General features: G+C 40.2%; 1 protein-coding gene across 1 annotated transcript in view; it reads left to right on the plus strand.

Annotated features, from left to right (window-relative positions):
* Window positions 1-26300, plus strand: part of srbd1 (S1 RNA binding domain 1) — a 44528-nt gene that overhangs the window by 7985 nt on the left and 10243 nt on the right. The window contains exons 10-16 of the mRNA XM_046402121.1: window positions 518-621; window positions 1195-1302; window positions 2108-2265; window positions 2847-2937; window positions 3238-3345; window positions 14204-14295; window positions 16930-17012. Coding sequence (XP_046258077.1) covers window positions 518-621; window positions 1195-1302; window positions 2108-2265; window positions 2847-2937; window positions 3238-3345; window positions 14204-14295; window positions 16930-17012 — 744 coding nt within the window. The remainder of the gene's footprint in view (window positions 1-517; window positions 622-1194; window positions 1303-2107; window positions 2266-2846; window positions 2938-3237; window positions 3346-14203; window positions 14296-16929; window positions 17013-26300) is intronic.

Consider the following 26300-nt stretch of genomic DNA (forward strand, 5'->3'; position numbering starts at 1 on the left):
GGTTCCCCACTGAAAAGGTCAGACACTTACTACTGTTTGCTTAACAGCATGTAACAGTTCCTCTGAGGGGGGGTGGCCAGCACACAACACAACAGGCCTGGCCACAGGATACACTGCGAGGCTCGTCACTTTTATAAGCATGTGTGTGGAGAGTGAAAAGCTTTTGTTTTTTTTGTTTTTTGTCTGCATGTGGGGTGTTTTTTACTATGTATCTGCTGCAGTAAGAATAATTGCTCCCCCCTCCCTGCATAGTTCTAAGGTTCTCCAGAGAGATTTGTGTCAAAATTTAGCAGCACAACTACAGCATTTTGCTGAAAAGAAATAAAACAAATCTTTGTTTTACAAGTGTATAAACAAACTGAACTGATGGAGGTTGTGAGGTCTTGGCAATGAAGTGGGTCTCTTCACTGTGTGTTCATGTGCCTCTGTGTGCGTTGTTTGTGCATTTTATTGTATTGCATTAAACAGAGGATGTGTGTGTGTGTGTTTTGTGTTGCATGCATGTGTATGTATACAGACCCTGGCTATTAACCGAGGGGAGAGTCTGAAGATTTTGACAGTGAAGGTGAACATTCCCGACAGGGTGAAGAGTGACTTCACCAGGTGGTGCATCAACAACAGGTCAGAAATACAGTAGCACACAAACACCTTTATACACACACACACACACACACACACACACACACACACACACACACACACACACACACACACACACACACACACACACTCTAGATATTTGACATGAAAGGGTGTAGAGAGAATTGGATCCCGATTGATGCAGAAATACTAAACATTAAATTACTTACAAGACAAATTTTGAAGTTCCTCTCTTCTTACTTTTGAACAATCCTTTCATCGGTCAATGTTTCTTTTGAGAAGATTTGAGAAGATCTAAAAAAGAAGAATTTGGATTTTTTTTTTTTTTTTTTTTCACGAAGTAAAGTTTAAGTAACAGATATGGTAGCTATTTTATGGATTAAAGAAAACAAGTGTCATTAATTTGTGCTGCTGTAAATTTTAGTTTTAACCACATTTAAATATCCTTTTCAATTTTTGATTAGCGAAATATTCAGTAACATCATAAGCTCAGACTACAGTAAGTCACATATTCTTATGTAGATCGTATTCATCAGTAGAAGTAACCCATAGGAAAAAAAAAATCATATTTTCCCCTCCACTGTTCTAATGCAGGTGGAGGCCAAGGACTTTTGCAAGAGAGGAGCTTCGTGTAATCATCAGGAATGCAGTGGAGGACTCTTATAAAAGACTTATTCTGCCTTTCCTTACCAGGAGTTACAGGTATTTTAAGTGTGTGTGTGTGCGTGTGTGCTCTCAAGGCTTTTTTCTTTGATAATCACTTATTCATTTACACTTTATTCCTGTACCAGCTTCTTCTTTCCCCAACCCTCACCTCTTCCTTTCTCTTTTTGTGTTATTGGGTTGTAATTACGTTCGTTCATTCACTTCAACAGGATCTCAGAAACGCCTTGAGTGAATTTCTTCAGATTTGCCACAAATACTCATTGACACCAAAAGATTAATTTATTAGATGTTGGTGGTCAAAGGTCACTGTGACCTCAAAAAAATATGTTTTTAGCCATAACTCAAGGATTCATCCACTAACTATGAAATTCCTAGCAATTTTCTCATAGGATAAAAAGATGAAATTATGACATTTTATGTAGGGAAAGACATAAGATAACAAGACAAAAACATAAGAGATTATGACCATATTTCACATTTCGAAATTGTGTTGATTGTCTCGAGCTTCTTTTCTGCTGTGTTGAAGGTGTGTGTGAAGCATCCATGTCTTAGAATTTGTAGCGTCCTTGCAGCACCATCTTTATTTGAAGTCTTGTAGTCCAACACAAGCTGATTGGTTTTGATGAATGGACTTCAGGTTATTGTTGCTGCACCATTTGATGAAACTTTCTATCAGCCACTACATATATTATAGGAGTTGGAGAGACATGGATGTAAACTGCAACTGGACTTGTGCACAGAGGCATACAGCCTCGATGTGGTAATTTCAGAATTTCTCTTCATCTTTCCTTCTCTCCCCACCCCTAATCCTCTGTCTCTTCGTTATATGCCCTCTTATAAGGACCAAACTGACAAGTGCAGCAGAAAAAGAGTCGATCGCCATGTTTGTGCGGAACCTTCGGCAGCGCCTGTTGGTTTGTCCAGTCAGGGGCTGTGTCATTATGGGGGTGGACCCTGGCTTTAAACATGGCTGTAAGCTGGCAGTTCTCTCCCCCACTAGTAAGTGACCACAGAGTGCTTGACTTGACTGGTGTGTCGGTATTTTCCTTTGATGGACACATCTGGGTTATATCACCTAGCTCCTACGTTGACTTAAAAATTACTTGCATGATCTATGCTAAAAAAAAAATGAAGGCAAATTTTTGCACCAGAATATTATGTAAATCGTGCAAGACTAGACCTGAACTTGTTGATGCATGTTGACAACAAACTCTGGTTTATCCTGTTCTGCTGAGTTCCACTAAAAGTCTTCAAGCCAGATATTTTTTCTTAGAAGATTCTATGTAGCCAGGCAGCACCATTTTAACATTAAGGTGTGTGTGTGTATGTCAAAGACTAGATACCACTTGGCATGACCCTGGTGGATGGAACATTTGTATGCATAAGTGTGAGTGTGCTGTTGTGTTTTGCATTGCAGCCTCCTTAGTCAGCATACTGTGGAGAGACATAAGCTGAGAGTTTATCATTTATTCTGTTGAGCCTTCTTTTGTTATTGTAATATTAATACATAACACATACTACTGTTCAGCATCCTGTTGTTTTCCCTGGCCCTCTTTTTGTCCTCATCTCTCTGCTCTTAGGTCAGATTCTACATGCTGATGTTGTGTACCTGCACAGTTCAGGCCAGAAAAGAGAAGCAGACAAACTACGCCACCTCATGATCAAACACAGGTACTGCTGCTTGTGTCATTGGTGTTAAAGGATACTGTTTTAGTTTAGTTGGATACAGTGTAGGGCTGTGTGATATGACCACAGTCTCATATCTTGATGTGGGTGAGTAAATAATGACCCATAATGATACATATCATGATATAACACGTTTTCTGCAAAGAGTGCAATTTGTGGCACTACATTGTCAGAAAATGTTGCATTAATTGATGATGTTTGTGTTCTGTTTGCAAAAAAAAGTTATTATGTGTGAAGGGATGTGAAGTGTGAAATCCTGATTGTCCTTCCTCATGTTGGTACTAGCTGCACCAGGGTTGTCATTGGCAACGGGACAGCATGTCGGGAGACTGAGTCCTTTTTCGCTGACCTCATCTCCAAGCGCTATTTTCACCCCCTGGACGTGTCTTACTGGTAAGGTCTTTCATCCAGTGTGCGTGCTAGAACAGGACCCAGTTAGCTGTGACTCTGGTTAAAAAAATAAGTAAATAAAAAAGTGTGTATTGAAAGTAGATGGGTGGATGAGCTTTACTGTTCAGAGTACTGATCTTCATTGCATAATTTGATATTGTGATATGTTAATTAATATTTCACAGAACGTTTTACATTTTTAAGTAAAAGAATCTGCATTTCATATTTCCCCCTCCTCAACTATCTTTCGAGACTTTTAAATATTCCTAACCTTTTAGAATAAATGCTCAGTGAATATTCTCCAGTGTCATTTGGAAACATTCATCGCCAAGCTTCACTCTGCCTTAATAGACGAGTTGGAGAGAGGTATGTAAGGGTGGAGGAGACCGTGGGATGAAGGGGGGTGTCAGTGAGGTCAGGAATGATAGCGATGTATGAGAATTGAGGTCTCTGTGTTGAAATAGACAAAGTTAAGTGTGTAGAGAGGAAAGAGTTGCTTAATAAAAGGGGGCAGCAGTGTGAAAGAAAGGACAGGAGGAAAATGTGTGGGAGCTAGAGAGCAGGACACAGATGGAGAGAAAGACAAATTGGAATGTGTCCCTCAAGCCAATATTGTCTATTAAAGCCATCTGGAGTTTGTTTCACTTCAGCCCAATTAAAGAGACGTTTTGCGGTCCACGTTGTGTCTATAACCAGGTCCAGTCCACACTTCAGAACACAAAGGCACAGAACCTCAGTCCAAAGATAATAACCACTGGCCTCTCCTTGCTCTGTCTCTTTCTCTTTCTGCTGAGTTCCATGTGTGTTTGTTGACTTGAGGTTAGCTTTGGGACCACAGCCTAGAATGATTCGGAGCTGTGCGTTGATGTGTGTGTGTGTGTCTGCGTGTCAGAGTTTTTTTGGTATCTTCGAGTTCATGCTCACTTCAGAGGTCATATCTTTGGTGTAATAGCCCACGTCTTTAATGTTCCATTTTCTGTCTATTTGCAAGAACAGAAATGGTCAAAGTGGGGAGTTTATTAAGTTAACTTCCACTTGATTATTTTCATGACAGACATTTTTCATTTTACATTTTTTCTTTCTGAGCAGACTTGAACTCCCCCAGAGCAGCAGAAATTCACATCTTGATATAATGTCTCTCATGTTCATTTTTTTTTCTTACCGGTGCTAATGGTGTTTGTGCTTTTAGCAGCACGTAAAAATGTTCGACTTCTGTTTGATGTGGTTCTGGCTGAATGTCCTAAATCACCTGATATGATTTAACTACATTTTTGAAGTACATAACACATGTGTGAATGGTCTGCCTTTGCCTAAATATGGTTTGTGCAATAAAGGTTTTTTTAAAGTGCATGATCTTTGAAGGAGCATAGAGATGTTATTTTGACCTTGGCCATAGAAGGATGGTTATTGTAATTTAGATGATATCACCCTGGAGTCATCTGGTCTTATACCTCACTTTGGTCGTCTGAATTAAAGGGTAAACATCTTTCCTCTCTGCTCTCTTCCTCCTTTCTTGTCTTTGTTCTTGTCATTTGTCCTCCTCACTCATTTCTGTCATAGAAGCTTGATCAAATAAATGTTTTACAGGTAGTATTACATGCACTGTGGAATATATGTGGTACTTTGGTGGGGATAACCTTTTGTTTTTTTTTTTTGGTTTTTTTTTTAAAGCACAACTAGAAGATCAGCTCCACTGTAAGGCAATAAAATTACAAATCACATTATATTAATTTATACCATAAAAAAAGATTTTCAGTGTGATTATACATTGATATTGAGGTCTTTCAACAGGTCATCAGAGAAACTAAAATGCAAGTACAACTCGTATCTCTTGGTATACATGATTCGGTTGTCTTGCCTTCATAAATCAAATTGATGTGGTATCTGTACACCTTTCTTGTTGGTTCATATGTTCTTGATGGCTCAAATCTGACTGGCCTCAAGAAGTGATGGTTGTTGCAGACTATGAGGGTCTTACTCCCTGCTGACTGACCCACAGCTGACCCTGACCTGCCATTAGGGAAACCTCATTATCACAGCAAAAGGATGATGGCAATGACAGAGAATAGCTATGTAGCATCAGGAACAGCAAGGGGTCATAGTGCTTGCTGCGAATGTCCCCAGTATAATTAATTGACCCAGTTTCTGGTATACTTTGTGACTTTGTGTATTTCTATATGTATGAATGTTTGTTGGCTGACCTTTATACTCACGTAGGTTCAGACTGTTTTTAAACGACAGGTGTAGAAAGTCTTCCAGGCAGCCTGTGCTATGCTAGAGGCTGTGGTCAGTGATGGTGGAGAAAAACCACCAGCACATATGTCGGCTTTACACAGACAAACTATTCCACATCCACTCTAAAATGGAGATTAAGCAAGAGATATACTATATAGACAAAAGTAGTTGCTTCTCACCTTTTTATATTTGAATTCAGGTGTGGTGTGAGGCAGTTTTTGAGATGTTGGGCCCAGCCTGTTACTTCCAGTGAAGCGAAATCTAAATGCTTCAGCATACCAAGACATTTTTGACAATGCTGTACTTCCAACTTTCTGGCAACAGTTTGTTGAAGGTCCTTTTCTATTCCAGCATGACTGTGCCCCAGTGCACAAAGCAAAGCTCCATAAAGACATGGTTGGATGAGTTTGGTGTGGAAGAACTTGACTGGTCCACACAGAGTCCTGACCTCAACCCCATCCAACACCTTTGGGATGACCTGGAACGGAGATTGCGAGCTAGGCCTTTAGGTCCATAATCAGTGCCCGACTTCACAAATGCTCTGCTGCATGAATGGGCAAAAATTCCCACAGAAACACTCCAAAATCCCATGGAAGCTGTTGCAGCTGCAAAGCTGTCTATATATGTATAATTCGATGCCATTAAGATCATATATTGTATTAGCTTTTCGTTCATCGTGTTAGTTGACCAAACATTTATATATATGTATATATATGTGTGTGTGTGTGTGTGTGTGTGTATGCATTTTTGTTTTTTGGCATAATCACTGTACCTCTCTTTTCCTCTCTCCTACTCTACTCTCTGCCTCGACAGTGCAGTAGTTCATTAAAGACCTCAGTCTCATTTGCACCATCTGCTTCCTGTCTCCCTGTGAGCCTTCATTGTGCCACCACCCCCACCCTTCTCCACCCTTTCTTGTCCACCCGCCTTTCTCTCTCTCTGTCCTTCTGCCTCAGTGCTCAGCTGGAATGACAGCCAGAAATGGCAGCCTGCGGGACATCCTTACTTGTATTTTTTTCTGTGTGTTTGTGTGTGTGCAGTGTTCAGTGCCTCAGTCTTCAGTTCGAGTAGACTCATCGCTCTCACTGAGTCACCGCTTCCACATTTTGTATCGTGGCCTTCCCGATAGACCAAAGCAAGGGCACATATTTGCGTATCTTTCTGCGTACGTTTAGGCAGTGTCGTTTGGGTGGAGCAATAGGTGTGATTTTATCGTTGAATAATTTATTCAAGTCTCTGGCCATGCCTACATACAATGTAGGTGTTCACACTAAGGCTGCAACTAACAATGTATTTTCTTTCAATAAATCATTAACTCTAATTCTCTTTAAGAAAAGTAATAAATCCTCAAGTTTGAACCCACAGACATTACACAATTACTTGATTATTAAAATTGATGAGATTCTGTTGAAATCTTAAAAGAAGCTAGTAAATGGACCATGCGTTTTGATTATTTATTCCAGTTTCCTGGTGCATGCGCTACCAGCCTATCAGGATGTTCCTGTCCTTTATATCCCTTCACTGTTATCTTTGCTAAGTGAGGAATAAATCACCAGATTCAACTTTTCATCCCCCATTAAATTTAAAACAAAGTAACCTTCCCTGATTAAGTTTGAACAAAACCTCTATGAATGAGCAGCATCCTGCCGGACATTGTGCAGCATGAGGTATTATTTAGCTGACAAGGATTGCCTGTGCCTGTGATGGCCCCCACTGAACACACATTAGATTATTTGTCATACAGCTGTGTCCCAATAATTTAAAGACCTCCTGCTGGATGTCATTTTGTGACAGCTTTGAAAACAAACTCCTCAGTTTTGACTTGAGCAAATTATTTTCTAGGTTGTAGGTAGCTTAAACCTGTGTGTATGTGGTTCTCTGTGTGTTAAGCATATGCAAAAACGTGTTCAGATTATTATGTGTTTGTTTTTCTCCCTGGCTCCTTGATAGGACAGTGCAGGATGTCCTTGTCATTGTGCTTTAGCTGTGACTAGTAGAGCAAACAGGCTTTGTCAAATCTCATAAGAGTGTGCAGTACCGACCCGAGAGATGTTGAAGCACTGTGCAACAGCACACGGAGATCAACCTATCCTCAGCTACCCTTTACTACCATCTTCACAAATCATGTTCCAGATAACATTCCTGGAATGGACTGACGTCACATGATCGTTAATCTTTCCCAAGTCATACAAACTGTATTTTTATCTTGACCACTCATGAACGCAATGAGATGACTGACCCACTTTTGTCTTTGTCTCATGAACGCACAAACACTTGCCCGTCAGAGTTCCTGTGTCTTTGCCTGGTGTTGCTCTCTGTAGCTGATAAAAGTAGCAGGTCATCTCTTTCTTTACTAATAGTCCTCATTCTCTCCTTGACTGGTTCATACTTGAAGTTGTCCGAGAGCAGTACAAGCAGTTGTAGCAGGAAACGTACTCAAATAGCCAAACCTGACACGTAGTCGTTTCTTACAATAAGTCCTTGACCGTCTCACCCTCCAGCTCACTCCTGGTGGGATGAGATCATTATTACTGGCTAGCTGATGGACCTGGAGGACAGTGGTGTAGACTGTATTTATGACTGTGTCTGGGTGCGGGTGTGTGTATCTCCTGTCATGTCCTGTGTCCAGGCATGCTCCCAGGGCCAGACTGAGTGAGTGATGAACATACAGTGGCAGGACCAGCAATGACTGAGTGAGATCCAGGCACTCCGGCCTCACGGAAGGGTTCGAAGGTTGTTAGGGAAAGAGAAGCAGGGGGACAGATGGATTTAGAGGCATGGAAAGGCCTCAGCCTGGCTGTGGGGTGCATCTTCATTTCAGAAGAAGGAAAATGAACCATTGGGTCCAGGAAAAGCTTGCATCTTAGACTTAAAAAGAGCAAGGCAGAAAAATATTGGAAGTGTTTAGTGTGTATAAAGATTTAGGAAAAGAAAATTATAATGGCAGATAAAAGTAAAAATATAGCCCCCTCAAAAAGATAAGTCACACAAGTCATAGATAACCACCGCAATTTAGTATGCTACTATATCAACATAGTGATATATTTAATCATTGTTGATTTGAAAAAAGTGCTACTAAAACAGATGAGTTGGTGTTTATAGTCCTCTCGAGGCTCTGTTAGACCACTTTTTCAATCGCAAAGTCTCAAAGTGTACATCTGAAGTAATACTAAATCGATAGACAGGTGAAGAGAGTGCTGGGTGGAAGGTTACAATTGGAGATTGAAGCATGAGCACACTCAGAGCCCTTTTATTCATAATTGTGAGTGTCTCTACCACAGAACCACATTACTTTCGATGTTGAGACTAAAAATGAAGGGTGGGAAGTGAAGAACAAGAGTGATACGTGAGGGTTTGGACTTCTCTTAAGATGATTGTAATTTCATGGAATTGGATTTAGGTTATAGACTGAGGGTTACACAGGGTGACTAACTGGTTAACTGATAAGAGAGGGAGCGATGTAGAAAAGGTAGAAAGCGCTGTAGTGTACTTCTGCTTCAAATTGATGCTTTCAGGAACCTGTGAAATCTCCTCTTTTCCCATTTCTGATATGTGCTTCTCCTTCCTCACATTCACCATAAGTGACAGTGTTTACTTTAAAAGTCATGAAACTGATATTACATCTGTGTTCTTCTCCTTTATTTTCCTTTATTGCTTTTTAAATTGCTTTTTTAATGTGCTGTTATTTTGCTCCTTCCTTTTTCTGCTTTTGACCCTTCCTTCCATCCCTCTAGAATTTATACATATATAGATCGTTTATTACTAACATTACATAACCAGTACAAACAGCTTTGAGACAGACAATTAAAATTAAAAGGTTAAGTCAGTTTTTCTTCATAAATCGCAGTATCACAAATGAGAAATTTGCAGTTGGTACCCCAGCTTAGCATTGCTTGTTGAAAAAGATATCTTTGTGCGTGTGTGTGTGTAACTCGTCATGTGTATGGAAGTGGTGTCAGGCTGAAAACCTCCGGCATTCGCAGGTGGTGCACAGTGAATATCTGCCAGCCTCGTCTGTATCACCCACAGCCCCCTCTCCCCCTCCACCACGCCTCACTGGTGGTCAGCCTCTGTCCCTTCTCCTTCTTCCTCTCCTTCCACCCACCCTCCATGCCATCCTCCCCTAGGGTGCCAGTGTTCCCTGCGATGGTCCTGTGTGTGTGTGTGTGTGACAAACGTGTGATGAGTCTGTGTGACATGCCATGTGTGTACTTGTGATTTGGGGTTTGTGTGCGTGTGAGCGTGCATGCTGGTGTGTATGCGGTTGTGCATGACACAAGTGCAGGCCTTCCCTGCTACCAGATTGACATGAGTGTCTGTGAGGCTTTGCTCTTTTCAGACGTGCCTCACACTGGCAGTTGGAGTTTGTGTGTGTGCGTGTGCCTGCCTTCTAGCGCCTCGCTGGAGACTGACGGCCCCTGACACCTGCCATTTGGACGCTTTTCTCTGTGAAAAATGTCATCGTCTTCAGACCCGACGTGTGTGTGCGTGAGACAGAAAGATGGTGCGTCCCTCAATTTGTCTCCCTGAGGTCAAGCTTTGCGGCTGACTGAACAATGGACCCAAGCTGTTTGAACAGCCGGGACAGAGAAACTTTGTGTGTGTGTGTGTGTGTGTCACTATATTTTTGGCTGGTAATATGTGACATCACAGCTTGTTCTAAGGTACCCAAATGAGGCCAATCCAAGTAACTTGAAAACAAACAGAGTTATGCACAAAGGAACATGACACTACAGCAGTCTGTCTGAATAGCCACCTTGAATTCTGCACTTAAACTTGCAAGCCCCTCAATACTTTCATGCTACTGCAGACTACTTATACCATAGACAGCATTTTTACCTGATCAAATCACCCCACCTATTAGGGACTTTGCATCAAATGGAAATTGTGGTTCAGTTTAGACATCTCACACTAGTTTTCTTGTTGTTTTTTTTCCCCCAATATCATTATATTAGTAATTCAGCTGTATGGTGGAAGTTACTAATGTTATAGAGTCCAAATCTATATAAATATTATGTTATATAGCTTTTTCACAATAACTGCAATATTCTACTAGCACCTCATTTGTGAATGTCAGCAACTTTCATGCAGAACTGTGACCCCAGCACTGTGTTTGAGAATATATGATCCAAAGGAAAAAATATTTTCTGTCAATTAAATGAGCTATGATTTTATGGACTGTTGTTCGAGCTTTGAATTAAGATCAAAATCAAGTTTGAATCTACAAAGTTGTGGTTCATCGGATCCATATGACAACCTGAATATTTTGGATTCTCTAAAGACTCTTCTCGGGCCACATTTTCACTTGTCTGTGTGCATGGGCCTAGAATACTGCAGTTTCTTCAATCCAAACATAAATCTTGCATTCTTCTTTTTCAGTCTACAATTTGGGGTTCTGGTGTTGCTTACACGTGTGAAAAAGTCACATGTATGCAATTTCGTACACATGGAGAAAAACTTTTCAAGCATTTCATTTCACTGTAGTTCCATTGGCATATTAAGATATATACCTTTGTATATCTTTAACCTAGTCATTTAGTGTTTAAAAAAAAAATTAATTTAGCCAATTTCTCTGCTCATTCATTTTGCCCCCCCTCCTTCTCCCTCCAACTTTTTGTCCTGTGTATCATATTAGTTGGTGATATTATTGCCCCTTGTCTTTTCTGACTGATCTGATGAGCTGTTTTTAATTTAGATTAGAGCTCTGTGAGCCAGAAGGCTGTAATGAGGTATCAAAGTGTGTATCCATCTCCTCCAATGTTAAGTTTCTTGAGGGGCAGCAGGCGACCATTCATGATGTGTGTGTGTTTGTGTCAGGCTGAAGGGTGTGTCTCAAAGACGAGCAGTAGAGGAACAGATAGGGGAGCCAGTTTGACTGACTTTGCCCCAGGATGGGACAGGGCAAAAGACAGGCCTCTGTTGTGTGTGTGTGTGTGTGTGTGTGTGTGGGTGTGGGTGTGTGTGTATATACACAATTGAGAGTGCGAATAAGTGATAACCCTACAGGGCTACCAAGTCATCACTTTACACCAAGAGGCAACCATTGACTTTGTGTTTCTGTGTGTGTGTGTGTGTGTCCACGCTTCGACCATCCTTCCACTTAGGCCAGAGAGGAGACAACCTTCTGCTGGCTGCCAGGATGATGCCCTCACTAAGGCGACAGCCATGGACTCTGTGTCGATGAGGGCTCAGAGCTGTATCCATGACAGTGCTATTACCCAGCTGCCCCAGCAGCAGCCTTAATTAAGTTAGACATGATAGGGGCTGGTGGCCTCCCTTTTCTTTTCCCTCCTCTTGTGTTCTATTTTTCTGTGTGTTCTTTATGATATCTTTTCACTTTTTTCTTTTAGCTTTTGTCTGCCTCATCTCTTCTTTCCTCTCTCTTTGTCGTTCTTTCTCTCTTTCTCAAACAAAAGGTAACACAAGGTGCTGCCGCTGTACTTGACCTCCATTGTCCTGCTGTCTCCGAATGGGGTTGCATTGGAAAGTTAGTTGCACATTTTGTGTTTTCTTTCCAAGTAGTATGATTCAAAGCCCGCTCTATCTTCATACTTTCATAATCTGTTTGAAGAGAGAGTGATGAATTAAATTCAGGTATAACTGTTATTTGTGTTTTTTATCTTCATTGTTTTGTGTTCTCTTCTGTGTCTTAGTCAGCATAAATTATTGTGTGTGTGTGTGTGTGTGTGTGTGTATATACACATGTATGCGTATGGGACAGTGTGTCATGTTAATGACCAGCTCTGCTTTGACCCCCTTGAAGGTCATGTGTCTGTGCTCGTTAGTAGTGTCACCATGGCGATATGTCAGCTGTCAGCACGATGGACAGAGAGCTGACAAAAAGAACAGTGAGGCGGAGGGAGCGATGAATAGAGAGGGAGGGAGGACAAGTTAATTTAAATGTGATTCTCATCAGAAGGCCTCTGCCACTCCTCATTAACAAGATACTTGTAATTGGCAAGGTTGTTGTGGCAAGGTCCAGGCCTCTGGGGTAGTGTGTGTGTGTGTGTGTGTGTGTGCGTGCGTCACAGAAGAAGGCCTCATTCTGAGTTGTGGACATTGGGGAGGTGCTGACCTCCTCGTCATATTAGTCAGCCCTGAGGAAAAAGCCCCTTTCTTCCTCCAGTCCTCCCTCTCTCTTTCTCTCCATCCATCCAAGAGAATAGAATGACTAAACAACATGACTGCTTTAGTTGTTTGTCGGTAGCATTAACACAAGTATCAATGGCTTTGTTGTCCCACCATCTTGTCTCTGTGGTGATGGATATGTGGCCAACTTTAGACTGAATGCATTAACATGAAAAAATGGTATCATGTTTCTGTGTACAAGTTAAATGAATGAAAGTTGATTTACTGGGTGGTGATTTTGAAGTATGATTGCAGTAAGGAATAATTACTGTCTATTTTTAAAGAATAAGAAGAATCTAATATATCGAAATTATATCTAAATAAGTAAATTATATGGCACTATAATTACCTAAACTAAGCAATATAAAAATATTTGTTGAGAATGAAAGGCTGGCTTGTCAGCCTCAAACGGAAATTTCTCTTTTCACGTAAATGTGTCACTGATTTTTGTTTATGATTTTTTTAATTGTTCATAAAATGTGGGGCTTCGTTTATGTGTTTGTGACAGATGCTGGTATCATCTCATTGTGGAGGCAGACCTGGCGATTTGAAACATACTTGGTATATTTCAGTGATTAGCTTAAGCTGTGGGCTGCCAATCTAAAGTTGAAGTTTGGAGCAATCTGGGATATTGGTAATTTCAGAAAAAATAATTTGGAATTTTGTTGGTCTATTTTGTTGTCAGGCCTACAGAGGAATGAACAAAAGCACATCATCTTGATTTCTGAGAATTATTAAAGAAAAAGGATCCACAGCTAAATCTCAGTCATAACTCTTAACGTTCTTTGGATACTGGCAAGTAGTAGTACAGCCCAGTAACCTCTAGATGGCAGTAGTGTCAAATAAATGGGAAGCTCTCTGCAGAGTTTTGCTGACTCAGTTTCCTGGGCTTTATCAAATACAAATGTGTCATATTGTCTATTATTAAAGTGTCAGTCATTTCAATGTGAAAAGGTGCTCAGATTATTGTGAATCTATACTTAACTAAACTGTGCGTCATACTTTAAATGGGCAAAATTATCTCCCTCAGTGGATATTCAGTCAGTGGCTCATACATGCAGTCAGAATGTACTGTATGTGGTACTTTTCACCTGCTGTCAGTTGAATAAGAACTCCTACAGGCATTTGAAAGATCATAATTTGCTGTAAAGATTGTAATTTGCCTCTAATTTTAAGGCAGGATTACCAGTGATAATGACCATAATGTCAGTAATGATGGTCAAGATTTGACCCTGAAAGGATCAAATGAGGAATAAGTGTGAGAAAGTGTCAGTTGCGTTAAGGTGCAAAGCAGTTAACAGCCCTACCATTATGTCTTTCAGGCTGTGATGACTGCTCTATCTCTTTTTCCTTCTTTCCATTGCACCCATCTCTTTCTCCCTCTCTTCTACTGGCCGACCTGCCTCTTATTTCCTGTTTTTTGTATAGCTCTTCCGTCATCTGTCCCTTTTTCTCTTTCTCTCATTAACATTTTTTTTCCCTTTCCTCCTTTCCCCAGTATAACCAATGAGGCAGGAGCATCCATTTACAGTGTGAGTCCTGAAGCGGTCAAAGAGATGCCAGACTTGGACCCCAATCTTAGGAGTGCAGGTATGATAGCCATTATTATTATTATTGTTGTTGTTGTTCTTGGCCATGCTTTTGATGAGAACTTGTCTATGGCGAAGTTACTGGTGTTGTCAAAGACATGGTGTTTTGAGCCGCAGCTAACTGTTATTTTCACAATTCATTGTTTTATCAATAAGATGTCAGAAAATAACAAAGGATACCCACCACAGGATGACCTGTTCAAATTGATCAATTTGTCCCACCAGCAATCAAAAAAACTGTTTAGTCAATTGACTGATCACTTAACTAGTTGTTTCAGCATAATAATGACTTTCTCTTGCACCACAGTAGGTACACCAAGTTGTTTTATATATTTTTCAGTTCTGGATATCATCCCCTGTTAAAGTAAATGAATATGCTAGCTACATATAATAGTTGAAAACCACAACTTAATTTCTGTTTGTCACACACTAACACATTACAATTTAACCTATAATGTAAGCCGCCATATACATCGAAAAAAATGCGCTCACAGATTTTTTCTTTTCGCTTTTTTTTTCCTGCCAGCAACATACGATATTGTCACATTATCAGGGAATTTCTGGCTTTGCTATTAGGTTCTCTTATGTGTCTCCTACTCTCCTCTCCACATACTACATCAATGAAAACACAGCAGAATAAAAGAGAATCACACTCAAGTTTCAAGAACAAATGTTTCCAACAGACTTCCTCTATAAAAGCCATGAATCAAGCGTGGCTGGATTATTCCTCAACTGTTTCCTGTGGTCAGCAGCACTGAAAGCCATGGAGAGCCATATTTATACCCCTTATGAAAGCCATTAGAAATTTACAGCATTTGGATAAAAAGAGGAGGTGCTCAGTCTGGATACGGTGGTTACAAAGTTGGATCTGTGTACAGATGAGTATTTGTGTCTGTCTCTTTATCTTTGTGTGTTTCTGCCTGCGTCTATACAAATGGGTGTGTAAACTAGTTTGTGGGGAACTGTGAGTTATAGGCACCTTCCATCTGTTTCGTTTATTGTTGGGAGATCTAGGGACACCTAGTGGTGATAGACAATATGTCAAACATTCTCAAGAGGGCCATTTTCGTGTTCAGCTTACTCCTCTCCGTTTCAAGACAGAGTAAGAGATTAGTTGAGAGTGACCAGAAAGAAAAATTAGTCAAGAGAACAGATCAGGGTACCTCGATAACTCTTGCTCTTTCGATTCCTGTTACAATGTGAAAGTCAAACTGTTTTGATTTAATTTTTTTCACCGCAACAAAATCAGTGCAGCCACATCACAGCGGTGCTCCTATCCTGCCAGGATGCTGACCGTGACATCCCTCCAATTCTCCTGAGTGATGTGTCTGTGTCTCTCACTCTTTTGCTTCTTTCTCCATTGCTTCCCATTTTTCTAGTATTGTGATTTGCTCCTAAAAGTGCTGTAGAGTTATCCTGGGCTCTGTTTACAAATCTCCTCCTCTCAGAGAGAGAGGGAATCAGAGACAGAAGAGATTTAAAGAGTATTGGGGAGTTTTGGTGGTGTACTGAGCAAGGCCAGGGTTGAAACTCCATCCCTGTCTAAATATTATCTCAGGCAGCAGCCTCCCACCGCAGCCAGAGGAGAGAGAAGAGAGGAGAGCCATTGATTCCAGACATACTCCCTCTATTACACCCCATCCCTCTCTTTCTCTTTGTCTGTCCGTTCTGCCTCAGAGATCTGAGGCTGACTGACGCATCTCATACGGCACACTACATCACTGACCAACATATACAAATCATGCTCACTTAAGAAACTGTGTCGGCACCAGCACATGAAGGACAGGGAAGGAGACGAGCTGTGTGCTGTAATTTTTGATTCATCATACACTTTGTTATTGAAACCTACATTTGATGTGTTCCGCTCAATCTCTACTCCTTAATAGAACTCAAGCCATTAAGTAAAGGAGATAACTAAAGATTATTTGCATGCACATTCTCAGATATAGGTCAGTGGCTTTGAGAATGATAACAAGAATGTCAAAGAAATAGCAGTGTAAGGTGTTATCTTCATTTTTACAGGGACTTGAATGTGAACAGCTATTTGGTTGTGTTATTCTCTCCCTCTTTTGTGTGCCTGTGTGTGTGTTGGGACGGTGATGTCATGTGTTATGGTGTGTATGTGAGTAAGGTTGTTTGTAATTTTTCTCCTTGTCACTGACCCTGCCAGCATATTCATGGAAAAGACATTTGGCTTCGTGAGCAGCAGCAAGCTGAAGCCTTACAGACTATCATTAAAAGCAACCGTACTTTGGTCGATAGAGACTGTGTGTGTTTATTTGTGTGCTATGTTTGGCTGTGTGTGCTAGTGTGCACGGGTCTGGTTAAATTAGTGGTTTTAAAGGTTCATGGCTCCAACATCTATCAGGAAGCTAAATGACAGAGGCGAAGACTGTATTTGAAAGCCAGCTTTAATTATTATTATTGGGTTTGGAGGAATGACAATTAGGTTTGGCCTGCCCTCAGGCCAGCTCTGTAATATGCAGACAATTTGCATATTCAGTAATTATAAATAATATGGATTTGCATATTCAATAATTGTGATTCAGATAGCAAGTTCACGAAGAACATAAACCACGGGCTCTCAAGAGACATTGACTCTAATATGGGTGTGTGTGTGTCTGTGTCTTAACAGTGTCCATTGGAAGACGAGTCCAAGATCCACTGGCTGAGCTTGTGAAGATTGATCCTAAACACATAGGGATTGGAACATACCAGGTAAGCATGTTTTTGTTTTGTTTTTTCCGTTTGATGCTGCTTGTAGGTGAGTCCCTGAGCTGTGGAATATCTGCACATGCATGCAGGCATGTGGATTTTTAATCTTTCTCATATCTTTCATTTGTTTTTTCATTATAGTCTTTTCAAGAGAGTCCTGTCCAAAATGAGTGTTTATGTTCAGAGGGAATAAAAGTGAAGAAAGGAGAATGTAAAATCCGTTCAGACACATTGTAAATACAGTGTTTCCCAAAAAAAAGGAGGAACAAAACATTAAACACATGCATTTACCTATTTCAATCCCCGAGCAGTATGCTGTTGTCTTCTGCCATTAATTTGACTGTTGTCATTCAGACTACTTGCAGAGTTGAGGTGTGGCTCTTGTGTTTCATGCAAAACAAATAAAGCAGAAACTGGGACTTGAGGCAAAAGGGAACAAATGATAAGTACTTGAACAGGTTCAGAGAAGAGAAGCATACAGGGAAGTAGATAAACTTGGCTGAGGTCTGTGTCAACAGATGATGCTGAGCTTTACGGCTAATTCAATTAATTGAGAGGAGGCGTTTTACGCATGACGTATGTTTGCACATTTATTTTTTCTTGTGTGCTTGAGGCTCCTCATCCGTATGTGTTCAAGTGTGTGTGCAGATGAAACAGCAGTTAGCTCAATGTTGATTTCTTCGGCGCGTGTGTGTGTGTGTGTGTGTAATTTACTGAGAGAGTCTCAGTGTGTCTGTTTACACCAGATATCAATGCAGTATTGTTCTTCATACATGGTGTGGGGGAGGGGGAGGATGACGACGGCAGGCGGAAGAAGAGCAGTTCTACTTATATGTACTTCTTGATTATAATTCATTCGTTCATTAAATTATTTTTTGTGTATTTGGTAAAGTGTCAAGTACTCTCCTCAATGTAAAAATGTTGTTATATTTTGCAGCTGACACTCAGGGTGCGTGAAAATATTGTCATTTGTTGATGTAGTGTTAACAATAAAAAGATGATGGGCATAAGAGAAAGAATGGGGGTTGAAAAGGGACAGCAGGGGGTGACAAAAGTCAAAGGAAAAGGAATGATGGGAAGATTTAAGGGTGGGGGGGTGGAGATTTGAGAGAGAAAGGAGGTCACATTGTGTAAGAGCTTTTGCTCATATGGATGTGTGACTGAGTGTGTTAGGTCGCAGGCCCGTGTCTCTCATCACAGCCTGACTGGGCTCTCTAGGGTGCCTGGGGTTCTGCACCTCCCGCTCTCAGATCATGTGACTAGGTCAACAAATGATAATATAACCGGGTAAATAAACTCCGGGTGCTGACAGATATGAGATGGGACATCACTTTGACCTGCATGTCAGCTCATGCACACAGACACACACACACACACACACACACAAACCTTTTTTTTCTTTTTTCTTTTTTTTCCCAGAGTTTTGTATGTGTCTCTGCGTGTGTGTTTGGGAGCATGGGTGTGAAAAAAGTGAACTTGTGCATATATGTGTTTTTTAGCAAGTTCTTTTGTATGATTCATGCCATTCTGAGCTTTCCAAAGGTTTATTGCCGTTCGACCCAAAAAGCATAAGGGCAGATGTAACTCTAGACAGCTGGCACAGCATGCTCTCTTTCTCTCTCCCTCTGCTGACTCGGTGAGTGACAGCTCTGAGAGAAAGGAGGAAATGAGCTGAGGGCTAAAAAAGTGAGGCCCATTAAAATCAGATTGGACGTAACTATTGGTGTGGGAACACTGTTTTCACTACAGCACCGCTGGCTGACAGGTTTTCCCGGGTACCGTGTTTTCCAGGTAGACGTCTGTGCTGGAATGGAGAGCTGATGTTATTCACATATATATATATTTTTTTTTTTTAATGTCAGTGGTTACTTACAGTACGTGGCTTGTAACAGGCTAATTATACTCTTATAGATTTAAGACATGTACATGGACAAACATATCAGGAGTCTTATGTCCTCAATAATTAGACACTTAGTGGGTGTGGCCTTTGGACAGCTTCTTCATCTGTCGATCAGCTCTTTATGTTGCCATGGTCTGTTGACAGCTGGGTAATTCCCAAGGCTGTGAAGACTAACAACTACTGGAAAATACACACACACAGACACACACTGCTGTGTAAGAAAACACAGCCCGCAAGCCGGATATTAAAGAAACTGTCACTCTTCTCCTCACCTCTTTCAAATGCTCACTGCCTCTCATTCCATCGAATTTTCCTGCTTCTTGTCCCAGTGACTCCCCTTCCTCTGCTTTCCTTTCATGACAGTTTTCATCTGGCTTTCAAGTGGTAGGACATGCAGGGCATCGCAGCAGATGAAACTGAAATGACTTCAGAGTTTTAAGTTTGGGTTAGCTGCTACAAGCTTGCCACAATGTTGGATGTTTGAACTGGAAAGTCCAAATGTGGTCCAGAAATGAAGACTTTGGATAGGGCTGGTGTTGGGGAAGCTGCAGCCAGCATGGCTTATTGAAGTTGATAACAATATCGGTATTTCAGGGTTTAACAACCAGTTAGCGAAAAGAGCATATCCTTGACATTTCTTTGTTGCCTTTAAGCTGTCACCAATTATTTTTTGATAAATCAGCCTCTAGAGTAGCCTCTAGAGTACCCGTCAGTGTAGTTTTTCTGCTTTGTTGTTTGTTTTTCTTTTGTTTTTTCCTTTTCTTCTTCTGTTTTAGTTATTTTTCACCAGAGAAGACAAATTCTTTGTGTGTGAAACATACTTGACAATAGACATGATTCTGTGTCTGATGGGTCTATCATGAGTCAGTAAAATATCTTTTGAAAAGTGAAATCGTGTATTTACACAACAAATATTTGAACTTGTTACATACAGTTTTTTTTTTTTTTTTTTGTATGTCTGCAGGTAAGTTGTTTGGTTTTCCCATTAACAGTGTTGAATTTCTTTTAGAGCCAGCCAGGTCAATAGAAAAACTATACCTTCAGGCATGTTTGCACTGACTTAAAAGTTCAGTTCATTGAATTTGAGGTTTTCACCTAAAGCCAGCTCAAATGATGTCACTTCCTACGCCAAGGTCGATGTGCCTGTAGTGGTGTGTGCATGTGTGTGCGGTAGTGCAAATGTGTACGTGTGCATGTGAGCATGCTATCTTTCACTCTTGAATGGTAGTGCCCACAGGGGAGACAGGAGCAGACAGAGCTGAGAGAAGGAAGGAGACCGAGAAATGGATGGTTGACAGTGATTGATAGTTCCTGCCTCTGCGTTTTTTGGGCGTGGGAAAAAAAGATTAGCCTCTTAAGGATTTGATAAGTGGCAGAAGCTGCCAAACATTATCAGCTACTATTTTAATTATTTCCCGTAGGTCTGTCTCAGCATGTGTCTGTGTGTTTGTGAGTTGATTGGTGTTGGGGAATGAGTCAAGCTTGTATCTTTGCCTGCATAATGGATTTTAACAGGCTCATGCCAATTCTCTGCTCATTCAACAATTTTTAATACACTGATTGGCTATCATGTCAGCGTTGTACAGTTTACACTGAATGAGAGTTTTTGGATTCTGTAGTAAAGTTTCTAAGTAAATAAACTATTATTTTCATAAGTACCATCTAATGTTAAAGTTGTTGCATACTTTATATGCAAGGAATTTAAACCAGTGGTTAAAGGACAAAATATCAAAAATCTAATTTAAAGTGTAAAATAAGATTAATCAGATTGTTTAGCAAGGCTAGAAGTCATTTTGGATGATGTGAAATCAGCTGTACTGAGCTTACACTGCTGGGAAAGCTCTTCCCTTCCGGGTCAGAAAAAAAAAAATGCAAAAGTTGCTTCAACCTTTCTTTTTTTATGCGGTGAATGTATTATGAAATAATACATTTTCCGCAGTCAGTCTAAACTGATTTTATTCTAAGTCAGTGTGCCATTTCACCTTCGTATGCCTGTCTTGAAACCTATTCTGTTTTGATTTTCTCATACTGTTGTGCAGTCCCCTGTGTGTGTGTATGTATGTTTGTATGTGTGCGTGCGTGCGTGCGTGCGTGTTGCAGGAAGGTGAGAAATAGCCATTAGGCATTCATGAAAGGTGTTGAGAAAAACATAAAACCATCTCCTTGTCGTTGTATCACTTTCAGCTGCTGATTTATAACTAGTATTGCACATATTCATTCTTTCTCTCCCTCTCTCTCTCTCTCTCTGGCCTCTCCCACATACACACACACACACACACACACACACACACACACACACACACACACACACAGAGAAAAGGTAAGCCAACATGCCTGGAATAGTATACAGTATGTTCAGGGGGAAGTCTCAGCTGCCTTATAGAAGCTGTCAGTCAGGGACTGCATGACCTTCAGATAACCTCAGACACCTTGTTAGTTTGTGTATAACAATAGTCCATTGATTAGCAGAGAGTGAAAAATGTGAAGTTGGGGTTTTGGCACATTGTCTCTCTCTCACACACACTCACACACACAAACAAAGTAGAACGTAGTATTGGCATACTGGTGTCTCTTTTTTCCATGTAGGAGACCAAAGTTTTGATGACTGCAGCTTCTAGTCTTTCCTCCCCTTAAATCCGAGCAGCGGTTGTGGGCTGTCTCCATTAGTGATCAGTCTGAGCAGCTTTCCATGTTGCTTGTGCTGATGTTTTGTAATATAATTATAGATATAATGATATTTTTGTCACTCATACAGTATTTCTGTCACATGTTCTGCCCTTGGCTCAAGACAATTGCCATATTAAAATTTTACGAGCCTTTAAACTTAAAAATAAATGAGTAATACGCCAGACTGATGAAACAATGCCTTACAGCCTGACTGGTTATTAAACCATGGCGTGGGGCTTGAAAATGAAAGTGAAAATAAAGTTAAATAAATTGGTTAATAAATAAGTTTCTCAGGCTGAATGCAGTGAAGAGAGTCCAAGTGTCATTTGATCCTACAGTTTGTAATCGTCTTACAGTTATTCTTCCATCACTTACCGCCCTCAGGCTTTTGGTATGTGCAGCCATTCTGGCTCCAGCATGTTCCAGTTGCGAGCTCTTAGTGGCATCATTCATGAATTGCATTTCATCCTGCTGTCAGTCCAAAGACCTCCGCCATCATTGTCAGTCAACACTTCAGCACTCAGCCGTGGTCTGTCCTCCCTTTTTCCCTCTCTGGCGCTCTTGCTTTCTGGTTGTCTGTATTTATAATTTGTGGATTTAGATTCGGTTCATGTTACAAGCTATATGTGTCTTTCTGCATTTGCTTCTGTGTCAGACATTAATGTTTTTCAGTGTCTGGGTGAAATAACTCAAAGTTTTCTGTCTTTTTCTCCTACTGTTTATTTCTCATCACTCTCTTTCTCTCTATCTTTCCCCGATTGACACATGATAACAGTGCAGCATGTTAGTACTTGAGGTGCAGACAGAAGCACTTTGTTCTTGTGTATTGGTTGGCTGGATTGAACTGTGTTCTGGCCAATCCAAACATGACCTTCACACGTAGGGATGTAGTCCATTGGTTCTGATTGATTTTGAGGCTTTGAGTGTCCAGGCGTTGGGACCAAGCAGTGAAAGTGGTTTTACAAATGGATAGCAAGTCTGAGTGCTGATGGAATTGGAGTTTGTCTGTCTTTAGGATCTGCCCACAAATTAGTAAGATGTGCTTTTGTCTTGATTGGATATATAGTCAGTTGCAGTGTCTAAAATCTATTTGAAGTCTTCCAGTGTCATTTTGACCCTTTCTTGTGAAGACAGTTCTTACTTATTCCTTCCAGTCTGTCTATCTCTGTGCCCCCTCGCCACCATGCAGTCCATGTTCACATAGTAGAATACAATTTAGAGTGAAATAGTCAGAGTCAACCATGGGGATAGAAAAGGCAGAAGGAGAAATGTAGGAAAGTAGGAAATAATACATCAGAGAAAGCTGAGAGGCACTGCTTCAGACTCAACATGAGGGCTACACATTTATAGATAAGATGATAATTCTGAATTTATGAAGTATGTGATTTCTGGTGATTTTACTGAAGAGAGAGGGGAAAAAATAGGGTAGAAGTGGATTGAAATATGCAGGAAGATGTGCTCCACTGATTTAGTTAGTGCCACTGTAAACTGAGTAGAGTACCATCAGGGCCTCTGGATGTCAGGACAGACACACACATACTGGATTATATGTGTGCTTGTTTAATAGAGCAGAACTTGCTTGTTTTGTGTAACAGTTACTCCCTTCCACACATTAAGTCACTGCTACTGGTGCCAAAAGTCCTTACTTTTAGAACCGAGCTGCTATTAGTAAGCCATTTTTGTTGGTTGGTTAATTGCATTACTGTGCATTTTGTTTTCGTAAATTGGACGTTGGTATAGTATGCTTCATTAGGAAATCCTGAACTCCTCATCTTTTAGCGAATCATTAGCAAACAAAGCAAGCAAGCAAAACTTTATTTATACAGTAGAGCGCACTTCATGGAAAATACAGCAGTCTTCGCGGGAAACCAATAATTGTTAAACTGTACAAATATACTCTACATAGAGACATCTGCTAACAGTTAATTAAAAAGTAAATGCACAATTGAGCACAGGGGTGGAGAATTTCTAACCAGCTGGAGTTGATGCATGTTGTCAGTGTCAATATTAAAAAAAAATAGACTAATGTGTTTTGGTAATGTGTTCCTATTACTTTTCCTTTTTACCTGGAATGAACTGTATACCTAATAAACTTAAATTACAGTTTCAGTTCAGTTTTTCCTCATCCCTTACTGGGCACAGTTGTATACTTAGGTACGTGTGCACCTCTGTCTTACAATACCTTAGATCCTCTCATGTTGCATCCACCTCTATAAGGTTTCAGTAAGAACGTGAGAACTCGTTCATTTAGGTTTTTACTGCAGGTTAAAATTCACGCATGCACACACACCTCCATTTTTCTCGTGTGAAAACATTCTCTGGTGTGACATTACAGGTGTTTTCCTCCTTCTGACTGCTCTGACTGTTTTTCACTCCTCTTTCTGCAGCCGCTCACCGGAAATCATAAAACCTTCAGTCCTTGTGTCATGGGACCTTCTTATTGTTTGAAAAAGTCGTGTTTATTGTCTTCAAAATGCTTCTGGCTGTAACGTCTAACCTTTTTGCACTGAGAATAAGACTGCAGGTTATGTGAGGAGTCACTAGGGGTGCTGTGCTGTCTCTCCAGTGCTACTTTTTCTGCCTTCCCCTTCCTGCTGAATCATGCACTGTTTATCATGCTAATTATTATAGACCGACAGGGCAGCAAGGCAAATAAAAATGTCTGTTCTGGTGACATGCATAATTAAATTCTTGTTCATTGGTCACACACACTTAAGGACTCATTTTTCACTTGTGTAGTAATAATAATGTGCAATAACCAATGTTTATTAATTTTTTCACTTTTCCTCTGTGCAATTTATTTATTAGCCATGTGCAACTGCTTCTTTCTTTTGTACATAGTGTTTATATTTTATATTATATTACTATTCTCTCCTCTCTTATGTAAATTGTTTATTACTGATGTCTGCATCTGTTTATTTCACTATCCACTTGCTGCTGTAACAAGGTGAATTTTCCCCATTGTGGGACTATAAAGGAAATCTTATCTTATTTATAAATCACTTATTTATTTGTTTAATTGATTTAATTTTATGAAACACAAAGTACTTCAGTTTCTTTTTTAAGGACCTGGGATCTATCTGTTTTATATCCTCCAGTATAACAGCCGGCCTGGGTTCTGAATTTTGTAATGACTGCTGCCCATGTTGAACCCTCACTTTGATGGAAGTGCTCTGAGAAACTGGTTCTCCAGCACATCAAAGAGAACAGTTTAATTATTTTAAAAACATAACTCATTCACGTCATCATTTACACAAGAGACCTAATTCTAACTAATTAAAAAACTAAATGTTGACATTTCACTTAGTCATCAATGCAAAAAAAAATATGTCAATATTTCTTGTGTACTCATCACATAATTGTGATTGTTGCTGATAGCTATTAAATATAAAAATAAAGTTAAGTTTGTTTGCTTGAACACTTTGCGGTAACGCCCGAGTGCAATTTTGAACCACACAGTTTCAAGCTGATTATATGTCCTTCTTGGTACTTCCTTTGGAGATAACTCACATGGGTCCCATATAATATTATTTTATTTATTTATTTGAACCGTTTTGGATTTTGTTAAATTTAAGACTGTCCAAGTAATATTATTTTGTCTTCATTTTGTGTTATTGATGTTTAAAGAGTGTGCAATATGGTCGTTTCATGTCTTTCAGGTAGTAATAAGGAAATGTCTGAAATCATATAGTATTATCATTCAGAAAAAAACAAAACAGAAATTGTGGTTAGAACTCAGGACTGAACCTGTATAGTGATAACTTCTGTTTACCTTACTAGTTTACTAGTGAATGTCTCATAAATGGCAGAGGAAAGCTTGGGAGTTTCATGTGTTCTTTAAGCCATGCGTTTGTCTCATTCTCCCCCTCTGTCCTTATCTGTCCTGTGATAGCTGACAGAGAAGGGTTCATTTGCTCGCTGGCTTTGTTGTTTTCTGTTTGATCATGTTACAGGACAACCCATGTTATTCTCAGTCACATTCACACACACACAGACCAGCAGTAGTCCATTTAGACTGTGAGCTAATCCTAAAGCAGTTGCTGAGGCCTCAGTGCAGCTGAACTCTCAGGGTTTTTAGTTTGTCCAAGACCAGTAGTTCCCAAACCTTTACACATCAAGGGATCCCTTAATTGACACAGATTAGACCACGGACCCCCATCTGATCTGAATGTTACTTTTAGAGGTTTTATTAGAGCAAGGGGATGAAACCCATGGCCAAAATAGTCATACCGTCTGTCATTGTGTTTCTTATGGATGAAATTATAGTGAAAATAAATTATTCCCCTTTTTGCTGGAACCTCCTTTCATTATGTTCCAATATCACGCTTTCCTTTTCTTTCATCACATGCTCTCCTCCCTGCTCCTTATTAGGGAAAAGATTTCACTCCTTTTGGAAAACATGTCTGAGTAAATGGTTGAATGGCTTGTGGTTAAAAAGTGTGAAGAGTTCATTTGGAGGATCTTTATTGATAGCGAGCTGCACTAACAAGAAGACTGTGTTAGCAGGAGAGAGACATCGTTGACATTGTTGACAAGCCAAGCTAAACATTCTGTCTTTCTCTGTTTCTCTGTCTGTTTCTCTCTCCCTCTCCCACTTACTGCTGTGCGTCTTGTCAATCAAACTTGTCTCTCACTCTCACGGTTTGTCAGTATTTCATTGCTGACACTCTCTGCTGCTGTTTATGTCTTTTAAGAATGAAATTTGAATAATCCCGTTGGGGAAA

This window comes from Scatophagus argus, chromosome 10, assembly GCF_020382885.2.
Source record: "Scatophagus argus isolate fScaArg1 chromosome 10, fScaArg1.pri, whole genome shotgun sequence".
Taxonomy (NCBI): domain Eukaryota; kingdom Metazoa; phylum Chordata; class Actinopteri; family Scatophagidae; genus Scatophagus; species Scatophagus argus.